General features: G+C 61.7%; 1 protein-coding gene across 1 annotated transcript in view; it reads left to right on the plus strand.

The window, feature by feature from the left end:
* The window catches only part of LOC122708997 (phospholysine phosphohistidine inorganic pyrophosphate phosphatase), a 120,373-nt gene extending 104,515 nt beyond the window's left edge, over window positions 1–15,858 (plus strand). Inside the window, exon 7 of the mRNA XM_043925972.1 lies at window positions 15,049–15,858. Coding sequence (XP_043781907.1) covers window positions 15,049–15,145 — 97 coding nt within the window. The 3' untranslated portion in view covers window positions 15,146–15,858. The remainder of the gene's footprint in view (window positions 1–15,048) is intronic.
* Window positions 15,859–17,392: the final 1,534 nt, after the last annotated feature.

The following is a 17,392-nucleotide window of genomic DNA, read 5'->3' on the forward strand; positions in this document are numbered from 1 at the left end:
ACAGTAAACAAGGAGGAGACGTGGGGTAGGGGAGAAGGAGGGGGAGGGGCTCTGTGAGATGTTAAATATAGTGTAGCGCCTCCATCCCTGGGACTGCGTAGGACACACCTGGGCCGAGGGACGGGTGAGGGATGGTGTTCCTGTGGTACCCGGCCTGGGCCAGAGAGCGTTACCCAGGAAGGAGCAGCATGGCAGATGGCACCCGGGACCCTGCCTTCCATGCAATCTTAGTCCCACATGGCACCCAGGGGAAGTGGGTGCTCTTACCTTCCTTCCCCTCGCCACTGGGCCGGCCTGCCCGCGATCTGATCCCAGCATATCTGAGCCCTTCACACCGAAGCCCAAGGTTCCAGTCCCCAAGGCCACTGGAGGGGGAGCCAAGGCTGAGAGGGCTAAGGGAGAAGACAGGTCACTGGGGCTTCGCCAAACTTGGGGAGCACCACAGCCCCTGAATCCTGAGCCTAAACCGCTGTCCTTGGCCAGGTCCCCCCCACCATCCTTAATGGAGACAGCACCCCCTTGAAGATCCCTGAGTCAATATTCTGGAGGACTGCACCATCCCTGCCCACAGCCAGGTGAGAACTGCTCCCAGGCCAAGTGAGTGAGTGCAAGTCACTCAGTCGTGTCCGACTTTTTGCAACCCCATGGACTATACAGTCCATGGAATTCTCCATGCCAGAATACTGGAGTGGGTAGCCTTTCCCTTCTCCAGAGGATCTTCCCAACCCAGGGATCAAACCCAGGTCTCTGCCTTTGCATTGCAGGCGGATTCTTTATCAGCTGAGCCACTAGGGAAGCTCCCAGGCCAAAGGGCTGTCTTATTTGGGCTGGTTTATGGCTTCCCAGTAAATCCTGGGGCAGGACCAGGGTCTGAGGGACATCAGAGCAGTGTTGAGTGAGTGTTCTGGAGGAGCCCCTCGCCCTCTGGGGCTGGAGATGAATCTGAAGAAAACAGGGTTCCGTCTAGGAATCGTCCAGGGCTCGGCGGCCCGCCAGGAGCCGGGGCAGCTTGGACGGGATCCCTGCCTGCACAATCGGCCCAGTGTGGGGCATGCCACCCCCGGCAGGCTGGCGTCCCCGAGGGCCAGAATGAATGGCCCCCCTCACTGGGCGGCTTCGCCCGTTTACGAGGTGCTGTCTGGACTGTGATGAATAAGTGGCATCTGTCAGCTTTTTCGGGGAACCCGGCCGGGGTGGAAGGTGCTAAATCAACATGGGCAAGGGGCGCCCGGCTCCCCACTGGTTCACTCCTGGCCTGTGCCAGCCCAAGCCTCAGTTTCCCCATCAGTGCCCACTCCCTGATGCCCGGCCCCTGCCCTGTAAGTGTAGGCACGTGAGAGTCTTGGCAGGAAGGGAGCCCAGGACCCCCGTCTGCCTGGGACTAGGGGTGTGGGGGGAGCTGGCGCAGCTCTCTGGAAGGGCAGCCCATCCCATCTCGGTGCAGTTTTCCTCACCTGAGAAATGAAGGGGCTGTACCCTAAAGTCCCAGCTCCTAGGCTCGGGGTGGGTTCACCATGTTTCGGGCTTGTTCCATCCGCTGGGTACAGGAAGACACCAGCGTTGGAGGCAGATTCTGAGTCCCGGCCCCACCAGTGCTGGCCACGTGGCCTGAAGCAAACCCCTTATTCTCCCGTGTCCCCGTCTCCAGGGCGTGAGATGTGACGTCTTCGCTAGCTGGACCTCAAGGAGGTGCCACCGTGAGTGTGCTGGGCAGACCCCGAGAGCTCCCTCTCCCCAGGGCAGTGGGTTCAGGCCTCTCTGACACTGTGGGCAGGTGGGCAGAGGCTCTGGGGTAAGGCCAGCCCCAAGTGGTCTCCAGGTGGCATCTGTTGGCTGTTGCAGGTACCTCCGGCCCCAAGGTTACCTCAGCCCGCCTGGAGGTCCTCTGCAGTCAATGGATATGAGCTACAGAGCTGGTGGCATTTGCCACGCCTGGCCCTGGCCCCAAGATCAGGGCTGGCCGGGACTGTCCTCCCACGGCGGGTGAGCCGCTGGACCTAGGCGAGTCTCTGCATCTCTTATTATATCTGGCTGGTCTGGAGCATAACCTTGACTATCCAGCCTCCTTAATACCACTGGTGAAGCGGTGGCAAGACCAAACTAGAGCATTTGCTTTTTTATTATGAGCTTTATTAAGACAGCTTACTGTAGGCTCCAAGGGAACTGGGAGGAATGGTCCCAGCCATCATCCCACCATGCTCAGACAGCTGTTTATCGCCTCTGGGTTCCCGCCAGCCCCCTCGGTAGCTGTGGTCACGTGCATACGTCCCTCTCCCCTCCCCTGACCGTTGTCCGCAGCAGCATCTTATTTTATGGAGCAGATCAACCATACTAGACTTAAGTACTCCCCCACCCCCTGCAGTTTGACTGGTTTGGACTGGTTCCTCTCGTACCTGTAGCTTTTGTCCTTCGATTCAGCTCACTTTTTCTGAAAACCGTCCACATGCCAGACTCTGTATGAGGTCCCTTGGGGATGAAGTTCTTAGGGAAGGTTTCCAGGAGCGGGACTGAAGCCCTCAATCCTTTTTTTGGATCTTAACATCTTCAGCCACGTTACCTCCAACAGAGGGCTGTCAGCTTGCGTCCCCGGGGAGGAGGACGGCCAAGTAGAGTACATGTGCCCCAGGAAGGATGTGTTGGAACAAATGGAGAGACCGCACGCCCACCACATGCAGGGGGATAGGGGGACGGGGGGCTGTCCCAGAGACAGGGCTGCCGTCCATGAGCACCCCCCAACTGCCCCCACGGGGGACAGTCCTCGTGAACAGGCGCATCCGTCTCAGCAAGCAGCCCCTGGAAGCGTTTTGTGACAACCGCCTGGGACAATTTGTCCCTTTCAGTACCTCCCAGCGTCTGTCTGTGGTGGCCGTCACTCCGCCTTGTCACCCTGAGCCCATGCTGACTTCCACTGCCCAGCACGCCATGTCTTGTCCGACCCTGGTAGATGTGAACCGTCGCCCAGGACCCCTGTGCAAAGTGCTCCCTCCAGGAGCACACAGGAGTGCTCCCCACTGTGGCCCCTGCCAGCCTCGGGATCGGGAGGGTCTCCTTCCCCCTACTTTTCACAGGAGCAGCCCACAGTCCAAGTTCAGGGGCGGGGGGAGACCAGGCCAAGGCGCGGGCGGGCAGCTGACCCCGGGAGCATTTCCTGAGCGAGCTGGAGGCAGGTCCTCCTTCCGCCCCGTTCGTGCTGGAGGCTCCTGATTGTGGTGAGAAGGTGACGGGCGATTGACTCGGGGCCCTCAGAGCCAGCATTCCGTGTTTCATTTACCATCTCATTTAATGAGGCTGGCTGTCACCTCACGATGGAGCGAGTCCTCTGCGTGTGAGGCCTCGGGGTCCCCCTTTGCCAGCTTGGAGGGACATCCCATGCACGCAGGGATCCCAGGTGGGCTGAGTGAATGGGGAGGGCACACAGCAGGCTGCCCAGAGAGGGAGTGACTGCCACCCCACCCTGCAGGCGCCCTGCGAGACCCATAATGTGCGTGATTGGCACTAAGCAGGAAAATCCATACGTGGGGCTCAGTAATAAAGCGAAAAGTGACAGTGAAGTCACTCAGTCCTGTCCGACTCTTTGCAACCCCATGGACTGCAACCCACCAGGCTTCTCCATCCATGGGATTTTCCAGGCAAGAACACTGGAGTGGGTTGCCATTGCCTTCTCCAGGGGATCTTCCTGACCCAGGGATCGAACCCAGGTCTCCCGTACTGCAGGCAAACGCTCTACGGTCTGAGCCACCGGGGAAGCCCCGTGAATAACCACAGGCTCTAAAGCGTCACTTGGCTCCTGGGACCGTCCCCAGCTGCCTGTCCTGCACCATCCTGCTCACCCCCACCCCCCACCTCGTCTGTCCCAGGTCAGCATCTGCCTCGGCACCTGTCAGCCCCTGAGGTGGGACGTCCACCACCATATGGGAGAAAGGAGCTGGAGAGCCAGGAGGGTCAGCTGAAGCCCCCAGGTTTTATGCGTGGAGAATCCAGCGTCCAAAGAGAAGGGACTTCTCTGAACTCGGGGTGTCCGGGCGGGAACTCGGGAGCAAGTGGGACTAGTTTGGGAAACCCTTGGCTGAACAAGCCACAACCCACGGAGCAGGACATTAGGAAGTCAGGGGACCAGGTCGAGCCAGTCTTGGAGCTGTGCAACAGCCACTTGGAGGGAGGTGGCCAGAGGTCGGCTCATCAGGGAAGAAGGCCTTCTGAGCTCCGGCAGACCCCCGCCTCCCCGCCCACTCCTGGGTTCCTGCTGTGCTTGAGGCCACACGAGCCCCAACGTGGGCAGGGCCAAGACCCTCCTGGTCGCTGCCGCTGGAACGGTTGTCTCTCATCAACAGTCATCTGCTTCTCTGTAAACTCGATTTCCCTCTTTGCCTTGGCTGCCTGGGAACTCAAGGGTACATTTTTAAAATATTACTTATTTATACGGCCGCACCGGGTGCTAGTTGGTGGCACACGTGATCGTGAGCGTGGCATGTGAACTCTTAGTTGCAGCATGTGGGATCTGGTTCTCTGACCAGGGATTGAACCTGGGCCCCCTGCATTGGGAGCGTGGCGTCTTAGCCTCTGGACCACCTGGGAAGTTCCTACATTTTTTGGTTCAAACTTGGTTTCTGGCGCTGTCCTAAACGTCACTGTGTGCCTTTCTAGTTTGCCTGGGACAATTAAAAAAAAAAAACCAACCCTTTATTTCATACATGTTGTCCTGTGTTTCGGGAGCCTGGTCTTTCTCACTGGTGTGTGTTGTTTCACTGTATGATTGGCCCACAGTTCTTCATTCTGCGATTGAGGGACACTCGGGTTGTTTCTTGCACGGGGCCGATGGAATGTTCGTGTCCACGTCTCTTGGTGGACGTGGGCTCATTTCCCTCAGGCACACACCCACGGTGGAATTCGTGTGTTTAGCGTTAGGAGATGCTGTGTCTGCCAAGCGTTTTCTGGATGCCGCACCCGTTCATACGTCCCTTGCTGGTGAGAAGCGCCCCCTGCTCGTGTCCTGCCAACCCTCCCTGCTGTCCCTCTGGCCATTCTGGTGGGCGTGCAGGGTGTTCTGCCCTGAATTCACCTAACCCTGCTGGCTTTGATGCTTGTGAGCACCTCGAGCTGCCTTTGGCCGCTGGGCCTCCTGGTTTCTGAGGTTCCAGTTTTAACCCTTTGAAGTGGCACGCACGCAACAAAGTAGGTAAAGTCTCCCATGTGAGCCCCCGGAGCGGGGACGCGCATGGAGCTGATGAGACTTCACGCTCTACGGAGTGAGCGCTCTGCACGCTGGTCCCCAGACAGCACCCGGGAGGCTCAGCCCGGCTGATCGCCTGCAAAGACTTCCCTCCTGAGCTAACGGACGGGACAGGGCTTCCAAGTTCAAGCCCTGCTCCTGCATGGGCTCTGGGCAAGTTCCTCCTCACCCATCCCAAGTCTCGACATCCTCACCTCTCAAGGGGAGTGGGGTATGGGCGCTGTCCATCAAGGACCACCTTGTGGGAACCAGAGCCAAGGGCCAGCTGTGCTCGCCGTGAGTCTCGCTGGCCCGGTCTAGCCTCCAGAGGAGGGGACGGGCGGCGTGTGTCTGGGGGAGGCAGGGAGTAAGTACCCCTGTGTGTGCCCCTGGGGCACAGAGTGACCTCTCGGGAGATTCGGCCGTCGGAGAGCCCATCGAAGGGGCTGGGCCAGCTGGCTTTAATCTGAACACACACCAGGTGTTGCCCATGTTTTTATCAAAACCCTCTGAACAGCTGTCAGGGTCTCCTCTGCCGAACGGGTCTCCTCTGCCCACCACCTGCTAGCCCAGCCCCGTGGCTCCTGGTGGGGCTTGGACAGTGCTTCCGGCAGGTTGGGAAGGAAGGCAGAGGGCCCTCCCAGCACCGCTGTGTGACCTCAGGCAGGCCACTTACCCTCTCTGAGCCTCCACTGTGTCAGCTGTGAGGTAGGGGCGGCAGTGCCTGCCTCCTGGGCTGCCGCACTGTACGTTCCCATGCGAGGGCCCCGGGGAGAGGGCCTCAGTGACTGTCACTATTATGAACAATATTATGAACCGAGCATCCCGTCAGCTTGGAGACGTGGGCCCCGAGGGCAGGGCTTCCAGGCACTGGCTGGTTCAGCCTCCCCCAGGGGCTCCCCCTTCCTTCCCCGAGGAGTCCTAGGGTCCCCGGGCACAGTCACCCAGCGTCTCTGCAAGCTTGGCCTCGGCCCTGCTGAGCAGGAGTGCGGCGCTTGTCCCCTGCGGCCAGGCCGTGCCTTGGGGAAGCCCCCCACCTCGAGATCCGTGGTCCTTGGGACCTTCTCCGCAGGTGGCACCTGCTCTCCAGACACTGAGCCCAACGTGAGCATCTCGCGCCCACCTTATGGGCTCTGCCCCTCCCCTCGGGTCAGAGCAGCCCGTGAGGGCTCTTCACCCAGCCCCGTCCAGTGCGTGCTGGCCAGCCACCCACCCAGACCACGCGTGTGCTGTGCCCGCCCTCCACGCGTCTTCCGCCTGCCTCTCCCCCACGGCCGTGGGAGGGGGTCTTTCCTCAAGGCCACACAGCAGTCCGGGCCAGCCCAAAAGCCCGGGTCAGGCACCCTCTGCCCAGCCCAGCAGGCACCCCCCTGCGCTCCCCTGCCCTGGCCGAGGTGTGGTTGTGAATTAGGGGCCTCTAGGGCCAGACCTGACATGTCTTCTGGGAACAGAAAAGGGGAAAGGAGAGAGAAACCACCCTCTCTGTTTGACAACGTGTGGGAGTCACAGGGGGTGTGTGTGATGGCTAACCACTCAGGCCTAACTTGGGGTGCCCTGGGGGTTCCCCCGTGTGCCAAGGAGCTCTGCCTGCTCAGCTGACAGAGCCACCCACTTTGGGGTGCTCTTCCCATGACTCTCAAAGGTCCCAACTGGGTTCCCTGTGTCTCTGAGGCTGTGTGGGTTCATTCTTTCATCCAGGGGGTAGGATGGGTCCTGGAGACCATGGTGGCGGGTGGGGGGGTTCTTTCTGAGTCAGGCCTTACAAAGAGGAGGAGGTGTGAGAGGGTGTTCTAGGCAGTGACATGGACAGTTGGGGAACGTGAGCGTATGGACACCCGAGATGGGGGTTTACGGGGGGTGGCTGGTGGGCTCTGGGGTGGCCTCATGGGCCACGTGAAGGAGACTGGATTTAGACTTGCTGGGAGGGGGGAAGCACAGGGCGATGGCGCCTGCCCGACGCCTCGGACCCCTCTTGGGTGCAGCACCCAGCTTCTGTGAGCCTCTGCGTCCGACACGCATGCCTGCAGTGTGGGCACTCTCGGGTGTTGGAGCCTGCTGAGCGTGAAGGCGCAGAGCCCCGCAGGTCTGGGTGGGCGCAGGGGGCTTGCCTCTTCGGGTTCAGTGACCCTGGCCACAATCAGTGTCGCGTTCATGGTGACGCGTTCATGCTTCTGAGAGCCTGGGTTTGCGGGCGAGGGTTTCATTCTGGTGAGCAGTTCTCCAGAAAGGAGCTCTCTCCTTTGGCTTGATGCTAGGGGCTGGGCAGTGGGCCTCCCCATCAGGGTGAGGATCCAGACTGCGTGTGCCCCACGGGAGGGGCAGGACAGTGAGGCCAGGCGGGGCTTCCGGGCCCAGAGCCTCAGACACCTGCCTTCCTGCCCCATGGCCTTGGGGACGGACTAGCCCCCACGCCCAGGTTTCTAGGCAGCTCAGGCTCCGGTGAGGACACGCAGCTCCCGATGGTCAGAAGGAAGGAGGCCCCTTGCTCGTCTGCTCGGCAGTTGGCTGATTGTTCCTGTCTCTGCCAGCTCCCAGCAGACAGCCACCACGAGGATGCCTCTGACCTCAGGGAGTTCGTGATTTGGAGGGAGCGTCACCCAGGCAACCAGACAAGTGCAGCAGAGTGACCAATGCTCCAGTGGGGTCAACACAGGTTGACCACAGAGCGCCGAAGGGGCACCTAACTGAGGCGAGGGCCAGGGGCAAGGCTTCAGGGAAGGCTTCCTGGAGGAGGTGGCTTATTCCCTGAGAAATGAGTCCCGGAAAGCCAATGATGTCCTGGGGCAGGGCCGCAAATTCAGAGACCCGCAGGGGCAGGCAGGAAATGTGGTGGAGGGGACTGGGCCTGGTCTAAGAATGGGGAGACGGTAGAGAACGGTGGGGAGTGTGGTAAAGTAGAAGCCGCTCGCCCCATTCAAGGGAGTGGCTGCCCCACGGTATCCGCTGGCTTTTGCCTATGGAATCCTCAGCCCGGTGTTACTGAATCTTTCAGATTTTCAAACAAAGTCAAATTTCCAGCTCCTGTTCTCGAAAAACTCTTATGTGGGCCCCACCCAGACACATCCAGCGGGTCCCTGGTTTGTGACCCTGGCCTCGCTGAGCATATGCATCGGGCAAAGGCCGAGGCAGGGGCTCCAGCCAGGGTTGGCGATTCAAGGGACCTCGTTCGTCAGCGTGAGGAAGTCTCTCGAGTCTGCGAATGGGCCAGCGGGCGGCCGTGTGGCACCAACCACTCCCGTCTGCACGCCCCAACTCGGCTCTCAGCACCCCAGGTGCCCGCAGCCGATGGGCAGGGAGAACCTCGCAGGAAATAGCTAGCGCATCGGGTCAGTTCTGGTTGACAAGGTGCCACCAGGCTGAAACACGCATAAACAGGCCCATTTCCTTCCTGCGAGCAGAGGAGCCCCAGGGCGGATGCCAGGGTCCACGGCTCGGGCCCCCACTGCCCTCTGCCTGGTTCCTCCTGGGTGAAACACACCTGGCCTGGGTGCCGGGGCCCCCAGGGCCCAGATCAGGTGTTCCGGGGGTCTGCCTTGGAGGGGAGGGGGAGGGGGAGGTGCTCTGCAGCTCCAGGCTGGACCGTGCCTTTCTTTCCCTCTTTGGTGTCTCACAAACACCTTGCTGTCCTCGGGGCGTTAGTCAAAGGTAGCAGACACATCCTGGGGCCCGCCTCCAGCCAGGGGCTGAGCCAGAGGCAGGGGTGTACCCCTGCCCACGGGGCTCTCGGCCTGGCCGGAAGTCAGCCAGCACATCAGTGATTCCCAGATGCACAGTCTGTCCCGTGTGTCAAGGGCAGGATCACTAGAGAGAGAGCCCGGGTTTAAATCCAGACGCACAGGATTGAGGTCCGAGTGCTGCCATTCACTGCCTGTGACTGTGGGCAGGCTCCCCCCCCATCACGGGTCTGTGTGGTCATCTCTAGAACAGGCCATCCCGGTGCCCACTGTGGGGCATCGTGCAGGGAACGTGGGAGACACTCCTCGAAGCCCGCCTGCAGCAGCCGCGGGTCCAGTGCCCAGCTGTCCCCCGGGCCGTGTGGTGCAGTGTCTGTGGCTCACCCATCCCCCCAGCCCGGTGAGCTTTGCCTGCATCCCGGAACCTGCCTGCAGGTGGGGTGGGCCCTCGAGTCTGCGGCAGGTTCCTCTAAGGCCTCAGTTCACACACCGGGTCCAGCAAGTGCCTCTTCCTGGTGGGAGAGTCTCCTAGTCCTTCCCAGCTGGAGGATGGCTCGGCCATCCTGAGTGGGGTTCTGGGCACTGGGGCGCCACCTGCCTGAAGGAGACGGGGGGTCCGGGGAATGGCCGAGGCTGCAAGGTGCTAGACACAGATGTGACCCTCTCTTTCTCTGGAGGCACCCCTGCGCCTCCCCCGCCCTCGCCGTGGCCCACATGTGCACAGGCACAGAGGGTGCGTCTCCCAGCTGGTGGGCCCAGGACCCTCCCCCATCTTTAGATCCTCCTACCAGCAGAGGCTGCAGGGAGGGGGAGGGGAGGCAGCCACCCTGCTGTGCCCCTGCCCCCTCCCCCGTGATGTCAGCTCCGGGCTCCACAGTTGGGTCCCCAAGGGGCCTGGCTCACCTGGGCACACCTCTTTTCTCATTTGCACAAAGCCTCCATGGGGAGGGGGTACCTGGGGGAAGCTTTCCCTCCCCACCCCTACCCCATTGCCCGTTGCAGAGGAGCAGACAGCCAGACGGACGGGGGAGGCCCAGGCGCCTGCCAGGAAAGGGAGCCCCTGCGGCGTGCCCCCCCCCCCCCCCCCCGCTCCGACCCCTCAGCAGAGGTCTGACCTCAAGGGAGGCTCAGCCAGAAGTGTGTCCCCGTCCCCTTCCAGGCCAGGGAGCCCCGGGAGGTCCTCAGAGGGCCCGGCCTGAGGCCAGAACTAGCTTCGGCCTGGGTTTTTATTTCAGTATTTTACCCACCATGTGATTTTAAGGTGTCCAGAGGGCCCCCCCTGCCCCGCCGTCTGCATGAGCGGGTTGGGTGATGAAGGGAGGGGCGGGAGGAGGGGCTCGGGGGTGCTCCAGGCTGCCCTGATCCACCGAGGCTGGGCCCAAACAGGTGAGACGGAGGGCGGGTAGTGGGGGGCGGAGGGTCTGTCTGGTGGGTGAGGCTCCGGGACGCAGGCCTGAGGCAGGTTTCCGAGTGAGGCCAGGGATCCACGCCTGGAGCCCACGACCAGTCCAGGCAGGACGACAGAGGGCTGGGGTCCTCATCTCCGAGGTGGCTTCCTTGCAAGCAGGGACTGGGGTCAGACTTCCCATGTGAAGCAGGGCTCGGCAGAGACCGGCTCCTGCCTAGGTGTCTCCGTCTGCAGCAGGACTAAACCAGAGGTTCCCGGAGGCACCTGGGGTAACAGCCTGGGTCTGAGCCCGCCCCACCCGCCCCACCCCATCCCACCTCTGAGATCTGTGGCCAGGAGCACCCTCCCGGGCCACCCCACCACGAGGTCACACCTGCCAGCAGCTGGCGCAGACAGGGGATCACTGGCTTGCCCCTCTGGATCCTAGCAAACTGCCGTCTGGACGGCGAGCGTCCTGGGCCAGCAGGTGGACTGTGGGAAGCCCCATCCATCTTTCGACCATGGCCGGTGATGGGAATCTCATCACCCTCAGAAGAGAGTGGACAAGGGCAGGTGGAAGCAGGTCCCGGCATCCATCCCCTGGCATCTGCAGCAGGCCACGTGCTGGCCTGTACCATCTCAGGAACAGGCACTCAGGCCCCTGGGTCTTGGACTCTGGCGGCTCAGCTGGAAAGACACCCTTAGCCCCGCCTCGTCACCTCCGGCCCACAAATCGAAGCCCTCTCTGCCCTTTTCTTCCAGCTTCGTCAGCACAGCCCCGAGTTGGCGTCAGCCTTGGCTGGGTCACTCGCCCTGGAGCCAGGGCCCAGTTCCCTGAATCCACGTGGCCGGCCGGCCCACCCCAGTGCCCGGCCCTTGGCCACCCAGGGTGCGGCCGGCGCTTCCAAAACCATCCGGAGGAGGACGCACACTGCGCCCCGTATGGGCAGCGCCGTGGCCTCTGGTCTCTGCCCGGCCCTGTCCTGGAGCAGACCCGGGCTGGGGCGGAGGGAGGGTGGGGGCGGGTGGCCCTGTGTCCTCGAGAATGTCGCAGGGAGGTCCCCTTGGTCAGTGGAGCAAGGGAGGAGGGGAGGGGAGCATGGCGACTTCTCCTTGCTGGGCTCCTCTGCTGGGCATCCAGCTGCCATTTTCGGTGGGCTGGTACAAAGATGGGCCCTGTGACGCTGTCCAGGCCGACACAGATTAGCCTTGTTCTTGGCCTCTGTCGTTGCCTCCTTCCCTCGCTCACGGGGCGTGAGGGGGCGGAATAATTTAACAGGCAGTGCCCCGCTGGGTGGGGGCCTTTGTTCATCTACTGGTCGGCAGACACGTCCTGGGTGCCTGTGTGGCCCGTGTGGGTGGTCACCGGGGCAGGAAGCCCGGTGCCTCCTTCTAGAAAGCCCAGGTCAGCTGGTGCTCGGCCAGCATGGTATGTATGGGAGTTGGGGGTGGGGGGCAAGTTCTGGGTGCTCAGAAAAGAGAGCAGCTTGCTACCAAGCATAGAGTTGGAGATGGGAGCAGGTGGGTGAGGCTTTGAAGGATGAGTAGGAGTTTGTGGGTAGAGCAGGACCCGGTGATCACGCCATCCCGGGACGTAGTGTGGACAGAGGTGTGGGGGAGCATGGACTGTCTGAAGAGGGGTGGGCCCTGGATGCTGGGTGACTGGCAGGACACCCCGTTAGGACAGACTTGTCTGCTCTGCTGAGGAGCTGGGCTGTGACGTGGGCAGTAGGGAGCCACAGCGGCGTTTACCCAGGGAGAGGTGGGAGCTGGCGAGGAGAGAAAGGATCTGCATGGGTCCCCAGGATCACACTCAACCAGAGACTCCTGGCCACCGCCCCCACACAGGAGCCCGGGAGGACAGAGGCACCCCCTCCCCTGAGCCACACAGCCACCCAGGGAACCGCCCCCTGCCTCCAACTTCAGAGAAGGACCTGAGGGCCACGCTCACGTGGATGGCAGGGGCCCGGATCTAGCCTAATGCCCCTTCTAGAAGCTTCCCTGATCCCCCATTCTGTACTGTGCTAAGTCGCTTCAGTCGTGTCCGGCTCTCTGAGACTCTACGGGCCATAGCCCGCCAGGCTCCTCTGTCCGTGGGATCCTGCAGGCAAGAACACTGGAGCGGGTTGCCATGCCCTCCTCCAGGGGATATTCGTGACCCAGGGATCGAACCCGCGTCACTTACGTCTCCTGCATTGGCAGGCAGATTACATATCCCCTCCTAAATTCCCTCAGACCCCACACCCTGTTCTTGCGTCCTCAGCCCTGGTCACGACTTTGAATGTGGGACTGGACCATGAGCCCTGGGAGGGCAGAGGGCAAAGGCTGAGCAGCCAAAGACAGCCTCCCCTCGAGGGCCCCCCGCGTGCAGGCGAGGTACCAGGCGCTTCATTCTCGGTGACCGTGAGCGCCAGGCCACACGCCCACCTTACGGATGAGGAAACCGAGGCTTCGGGAAGTGGAGACACCGGTTGGGGACAGAGCAGGCAGCCCGCCCTCCATGGGCCTGGGGCGGCCCCCACTCAGGAGGAGGTTGTTGGTGGGAGGGTTGTTGCAGTCGTGACCCCCATGGGGGCCCCAGCCGAGCCTCGAGGTACAGAGGGGACCTCTCCTGCATCCCCATGGAGGGGAGGTGCTCAGGGAGACTGGTGTCTGCTCCCCCGTGTTTCTGAATTCTGCTTCTCTTTCTTAGGTTCCTCCCTCCATCTGTCTCTCTCTGCTCCCCACCCCGAGGGTCTCTCTGCCCCCTGCTGCCTCCCCCCTTCTTTCCTCTGTTTTCTCTCCCTCTCTGACTCAGTTTCTCTTTCCTCCCTCCTCGTCCTCTTTTCCTGGGTATGTGTGTCCCTTTGTCTGCCCGTCAGTCTCTTCTCCGCTCCTGTCTCAGTCCTCCCGCCTCCCCATCCTCCCACCTCCCAGTCCTCCTGCCTCCCCATCCATCCGCCTCTCCCTTCCTCCTGCCTCCCAGTCCTTCTGCCTCCCAGTCCCCCCACCTCCTCGTCCTCCCACCTCCCAGTCCTCCCGCCTCTCCCCTTCCTCCCGCCTCCCAGTCCTCCCACCTAGCTGTGCCTGCCTCCTAGTCCTCCTACCTCCCAGTCCTCCCACCTCTCCCCTTCCTCCTGCCTCCCAGTCCTTCTGCCTCCCAATCCTCCCACCTCTCCGTCCTCCCACCTCCTAGTCCTCCCGCCTCCCAGTCCTCCCGCCCAGCTGTGCCCACCTCCCAATCCTCCCACCTCCCAGTCCTCCCGCCTCCCAGTCCTCCCGCCCAGCTGTGCCCACCTCCCAATCCTCCCGCCTCCCTGTCCTCCCGCCTCTCCGTCCTCCCACCTCCCCTCCTCCCACCTCTCCGTCCTCCCGCCTCCCCATCCTCCTGCCTCTCCCCTTCCTCCCACTTCCCCTCCTCCCGCCTCTCCGTCCTCCCGCCTCCCCCCGTCCTCCCCGGCATGTCCAGCCCTGTCCGAGCAGGGCCTGCTCAGAGGCCAGGGGTGTCTCTTGGCCCCTTTGTCCATCACCCTCTGCTTCTGTTCCCTCTGCCAAAGGGCACGTCTCTGCTGGGCTTCTTGGTTCAGCTTCTGTAGTGTGACCTCTTTGAGGCCCTGAGGGTCACAGGTCACCAGCTGGCATGGCCTGCGGTCTTCTCCAGACCAGTTCGGCCAGGCGTAGCAGCCTCAGGGTGGGCGGGCCCAGAGTGGGGGCCCCCCGAGAGCCAGCCGCAGCCCACGGCAGCGTCACGTAATTACGACATGAAAGTCCACGATTTACTCTGTGTGTTGGCAAACAGCGGCCAGCTGCTAATGCAATCCTTTCTTTTAATGGATTCTTGAATTCAAATGATATGTAATTAAGCATAATTAGCCGCGTACCCATCTCTGCTTGTACCGTATGCTGCGTGGGCCCGCCTAGGATCTCATTAGGAAGCATCTTCTTTCATGGGCCAATTTCTTGTTCCCCCTCGGGGTGGAGTTGGTTCAACTGGATAGTGAACCTGGCCTGGGGGCTGGCGAAGGTCCGAGGCGGGCAGTCCTGTGGCAGCTGCCCCGGTGAGGATCGGGGATGAGGACTCAGGGCAGGTGTTTGCCGAGAGAGGTTCTGCTCTGCTTTGAGGATGCCCTGCCCGCCCCCCATCGCGGTGGAGAGAAGGGTCAGGGATCTGACCTTGGGGGGGCGCACAAAGAGGGCACACAGGGTGTCAGCACCTGAGCGGGCATGGCCTGAAGACATCCCCCTCCCCCGACAGCCTCCTCATGGAGGGGGCTGGGCACCCCCTGGCGAGCCGGGCCTTGAGGCTGCCCTCTGCCGAAGGAAACCCGTAAGGGCACTTCCGTGCAGGGCAGAGCTGCAGCCTCACGCACGTCGGCCAAGCATGAGGCCAGCCCAGGGGCCAGCAGGGCCGGGGACATCCCCGCGGGTCCTGCCTCCCTGCCACCCCCACCCTCCGGCCCCCCACTGTGATGCTGCCCCCCCCACGCACCCACTGAACTCACTGTCTTCCCTGTACCTCGCCACTCTGCTGCGGGGCTCTGAGCAATCTGCCCACAGGAGGGGCTCAGGGTCCAGGTGGAGGGAGACCTGGGTGCTTCTGAGTGGGGGTGGCTGGGACTGGGGCGTGGGGAGGATGGGGACTGCACCAGCCAAGGCCAGCCTGGCCTGATGGCACACGCAGAAGGGCCTGGAAGCCTCCCAAGGGCGAAGCCAGGCCTGTGCTGGATGCTGGGAAGGCAGTGGCCGCAGAGGGTCACCTCGGGGTTACTGACCGGCTCACCCACTGTCCTGCCCTCCAGGCCCAGCGACGAGCACCATCCGGAAGTCAAGGCTGATGGATACGTGGACAACCTCGCAGAGGCCGTGGACCTGCTGCTGCAGCACGCGGACAAGTGACGGGCCTTCTGGGAGGGCCCCGCCTCCTGCCACCCTGCCCCGTGCCCGGGCCACCCAGAGTGCTGCCCTCGGCCCTGGACGGGCAGGCGAGAGGGTGCCAGCCAGGCAGTTCTGGGCCCCTGAGCCACCAGCCCCTCTGTCTCCCTCTACCGACCCTCTTCTCCCCTCGCCCTCCCCAGACACATCTAGCCTCCTGGGGGGAGGGTGATCCCCACTCATGGCCCGTCCCCTATCTGTCCCTCTGGAAGTCGAGAGGTGGGAAGACTTGTTGAATGCTCACACCCACCCTCTCCCCATTCACACCACGTCCTTTAAATGTGCTACCTGATTGGACTCAGGCGTTTGCCCACTGTCTTTTAGTGAACAGTACCTGAGCTTTAGGGAGGCGCCTGGAGGAAGCGGGGGTCTCCCGGGCACTGTCCTTGCAGGCAGAGTGGAGCCAGCCTCCCCAGTGGCTCCGGCCCCCACCTGGTGTCAGAGTGGGCACTCAGCGCTCCCCGCGCACCTCCCAAACTATGCAGCCCCCCTCCCCATCCCATCACCTCTGGAGCCACAACGGAGTGGCTCCCAGGGCCACTCTGCCGTCCTTCAGCGCGAGAACTGTAACCTCTGGATGCCAGGTTGTGGGTGGAAGGTACCTTCTGGAGCCTTAACTCTGTAGACTTGTCACCCCCAGGAAATTAATGGTGAAATAAACTCTGCCCTGACCTGCAGTGACTCAGGCTCTAACTGCTCGGGGCTGGGGGGACCATCCCTGACCCCACCCTGAACTTGAACCCCTATATGTCAGAGGGCCAGCGCCCCGAGACACCTTGCCTGCCTCAAGCCCTTCATTCAGCAGAGGGGGGACACTGAGGCCCCATGGGGACCAGGTGGACGGGGCAAGTGTGGGCCTCCGCTCAGGGTGGTGAGCTGCAGGCTTTCCAAATTCACCCACTGCCCAGGTTTCAGGTTGCAGAATCAGTCAGCAGGACGGATAACTTGACTGCTCTGTTTCTCCCCAAATCCATCCAGAAGCCACTGACAAATCTTGGGAGACTTTTCATAAAAGAACTCACGAATCCTCCAGAACAGGACTCCCATTAAACAAAGGCAGCTGATGATAAAATGCTCTGCCTGAATCCGAGTCCCCTGGCCTGTTAAATCAGGATTGGAAAGAAAGATGGTGCTGGGTCTTCTCATGGAGATGAGAGGCCACTGGTCAGGCTGGTGGTGTTGGCTTGTGAGGGAGGTGGGGCGTTTGGCTTATTAGCTGGGAAATATGCAGATGCTCTGCCCCTGGAGGGGGTCCCTAATTCCAGCTCTTTAGGCGATGACCTGGGGGCCGTAGGCAGGCACGAGGTGGCTGCGATTCACCGGGGCTCAGAGGGTGACTGTGAGGGAGCAGGCCCGCAGCCTCCCGTTTGGCTTGTTCGCTTTTTTCATCTTGCCCTTTTTCATGGGCCACCCTTGCCCACTGTCCTTGGCAGGGGCCTGCAGCCAGGGTAATGGGGCTCTGGAGAAAGGCGGCTGGTGGTTCCCGCTTTGCAAGCCGCTGCCCAGGAGTGGGACATAGAGGGTGTCAGAGGGATAGCAGCCGCAGACCCCTGCTTTGGGCAGAGAACATACCACCCCCCACCCCGAGCTGTGGGTTCAGCGAAGCGGACACTGTCACCTCCCCCTTTTACAGGTAAGGAAACTGAGGCAGATTCTTTACCAGCTGAGCCACCAGGGAAGTCCAAGACCCTGATGCTGGGAAATATTGAGGGCAGGAGGAGAAGGGGACGACAGAGGATGAGATGGTTGGATGGCATCACCGACTCAATGGACGTGAGTTTGAGTAAACTCTGGGAGTTGGAGATGGACAGGGAGGCCTGGCAGCTGCAGTCCATGGGGTCGCAAAGAGTCAGACACGACTGAGTGAACTGAAGAGACGGTAAAGAATCTGTCTGCAATGCGGGAGACCCAAGTTCCATCCCTGGGTCAGGAAGATCCCCTGGAGTCAGAAATGGCAACCCACTCCAGTATTCTTGCCTGGAGAATACCATGGATAGAGGAGCCTGGAGGGCTACAGTCCATGGGGTCACAAACAGTCAGACACAACTGAGCAATTAACACATAAGATGATAAAAGCAACATGTGTCATTGTAGGAACATCAACAGAAAAGTTCAGACAGGAACCAGAGCCTCTCAGAGCCCGACCGCTGTTAACATTAGGGTGCTTTTCCTTCCACCCTGCTCCACGTGAAGATAAATGTTTCAACAGTT

This window comes from Cervus elaphus, chromosome 15 (assembly GCF_910594005.1).
Source record: "Cervus elaphus chromosome 15, mCerEla1.1, whole genome shotgun sequence".
NCBI lineage: Eukaryota > Metazoa > Chordata > Mammalia > Artiodactyla > Cervidae > Cervus > Cervus elaphus.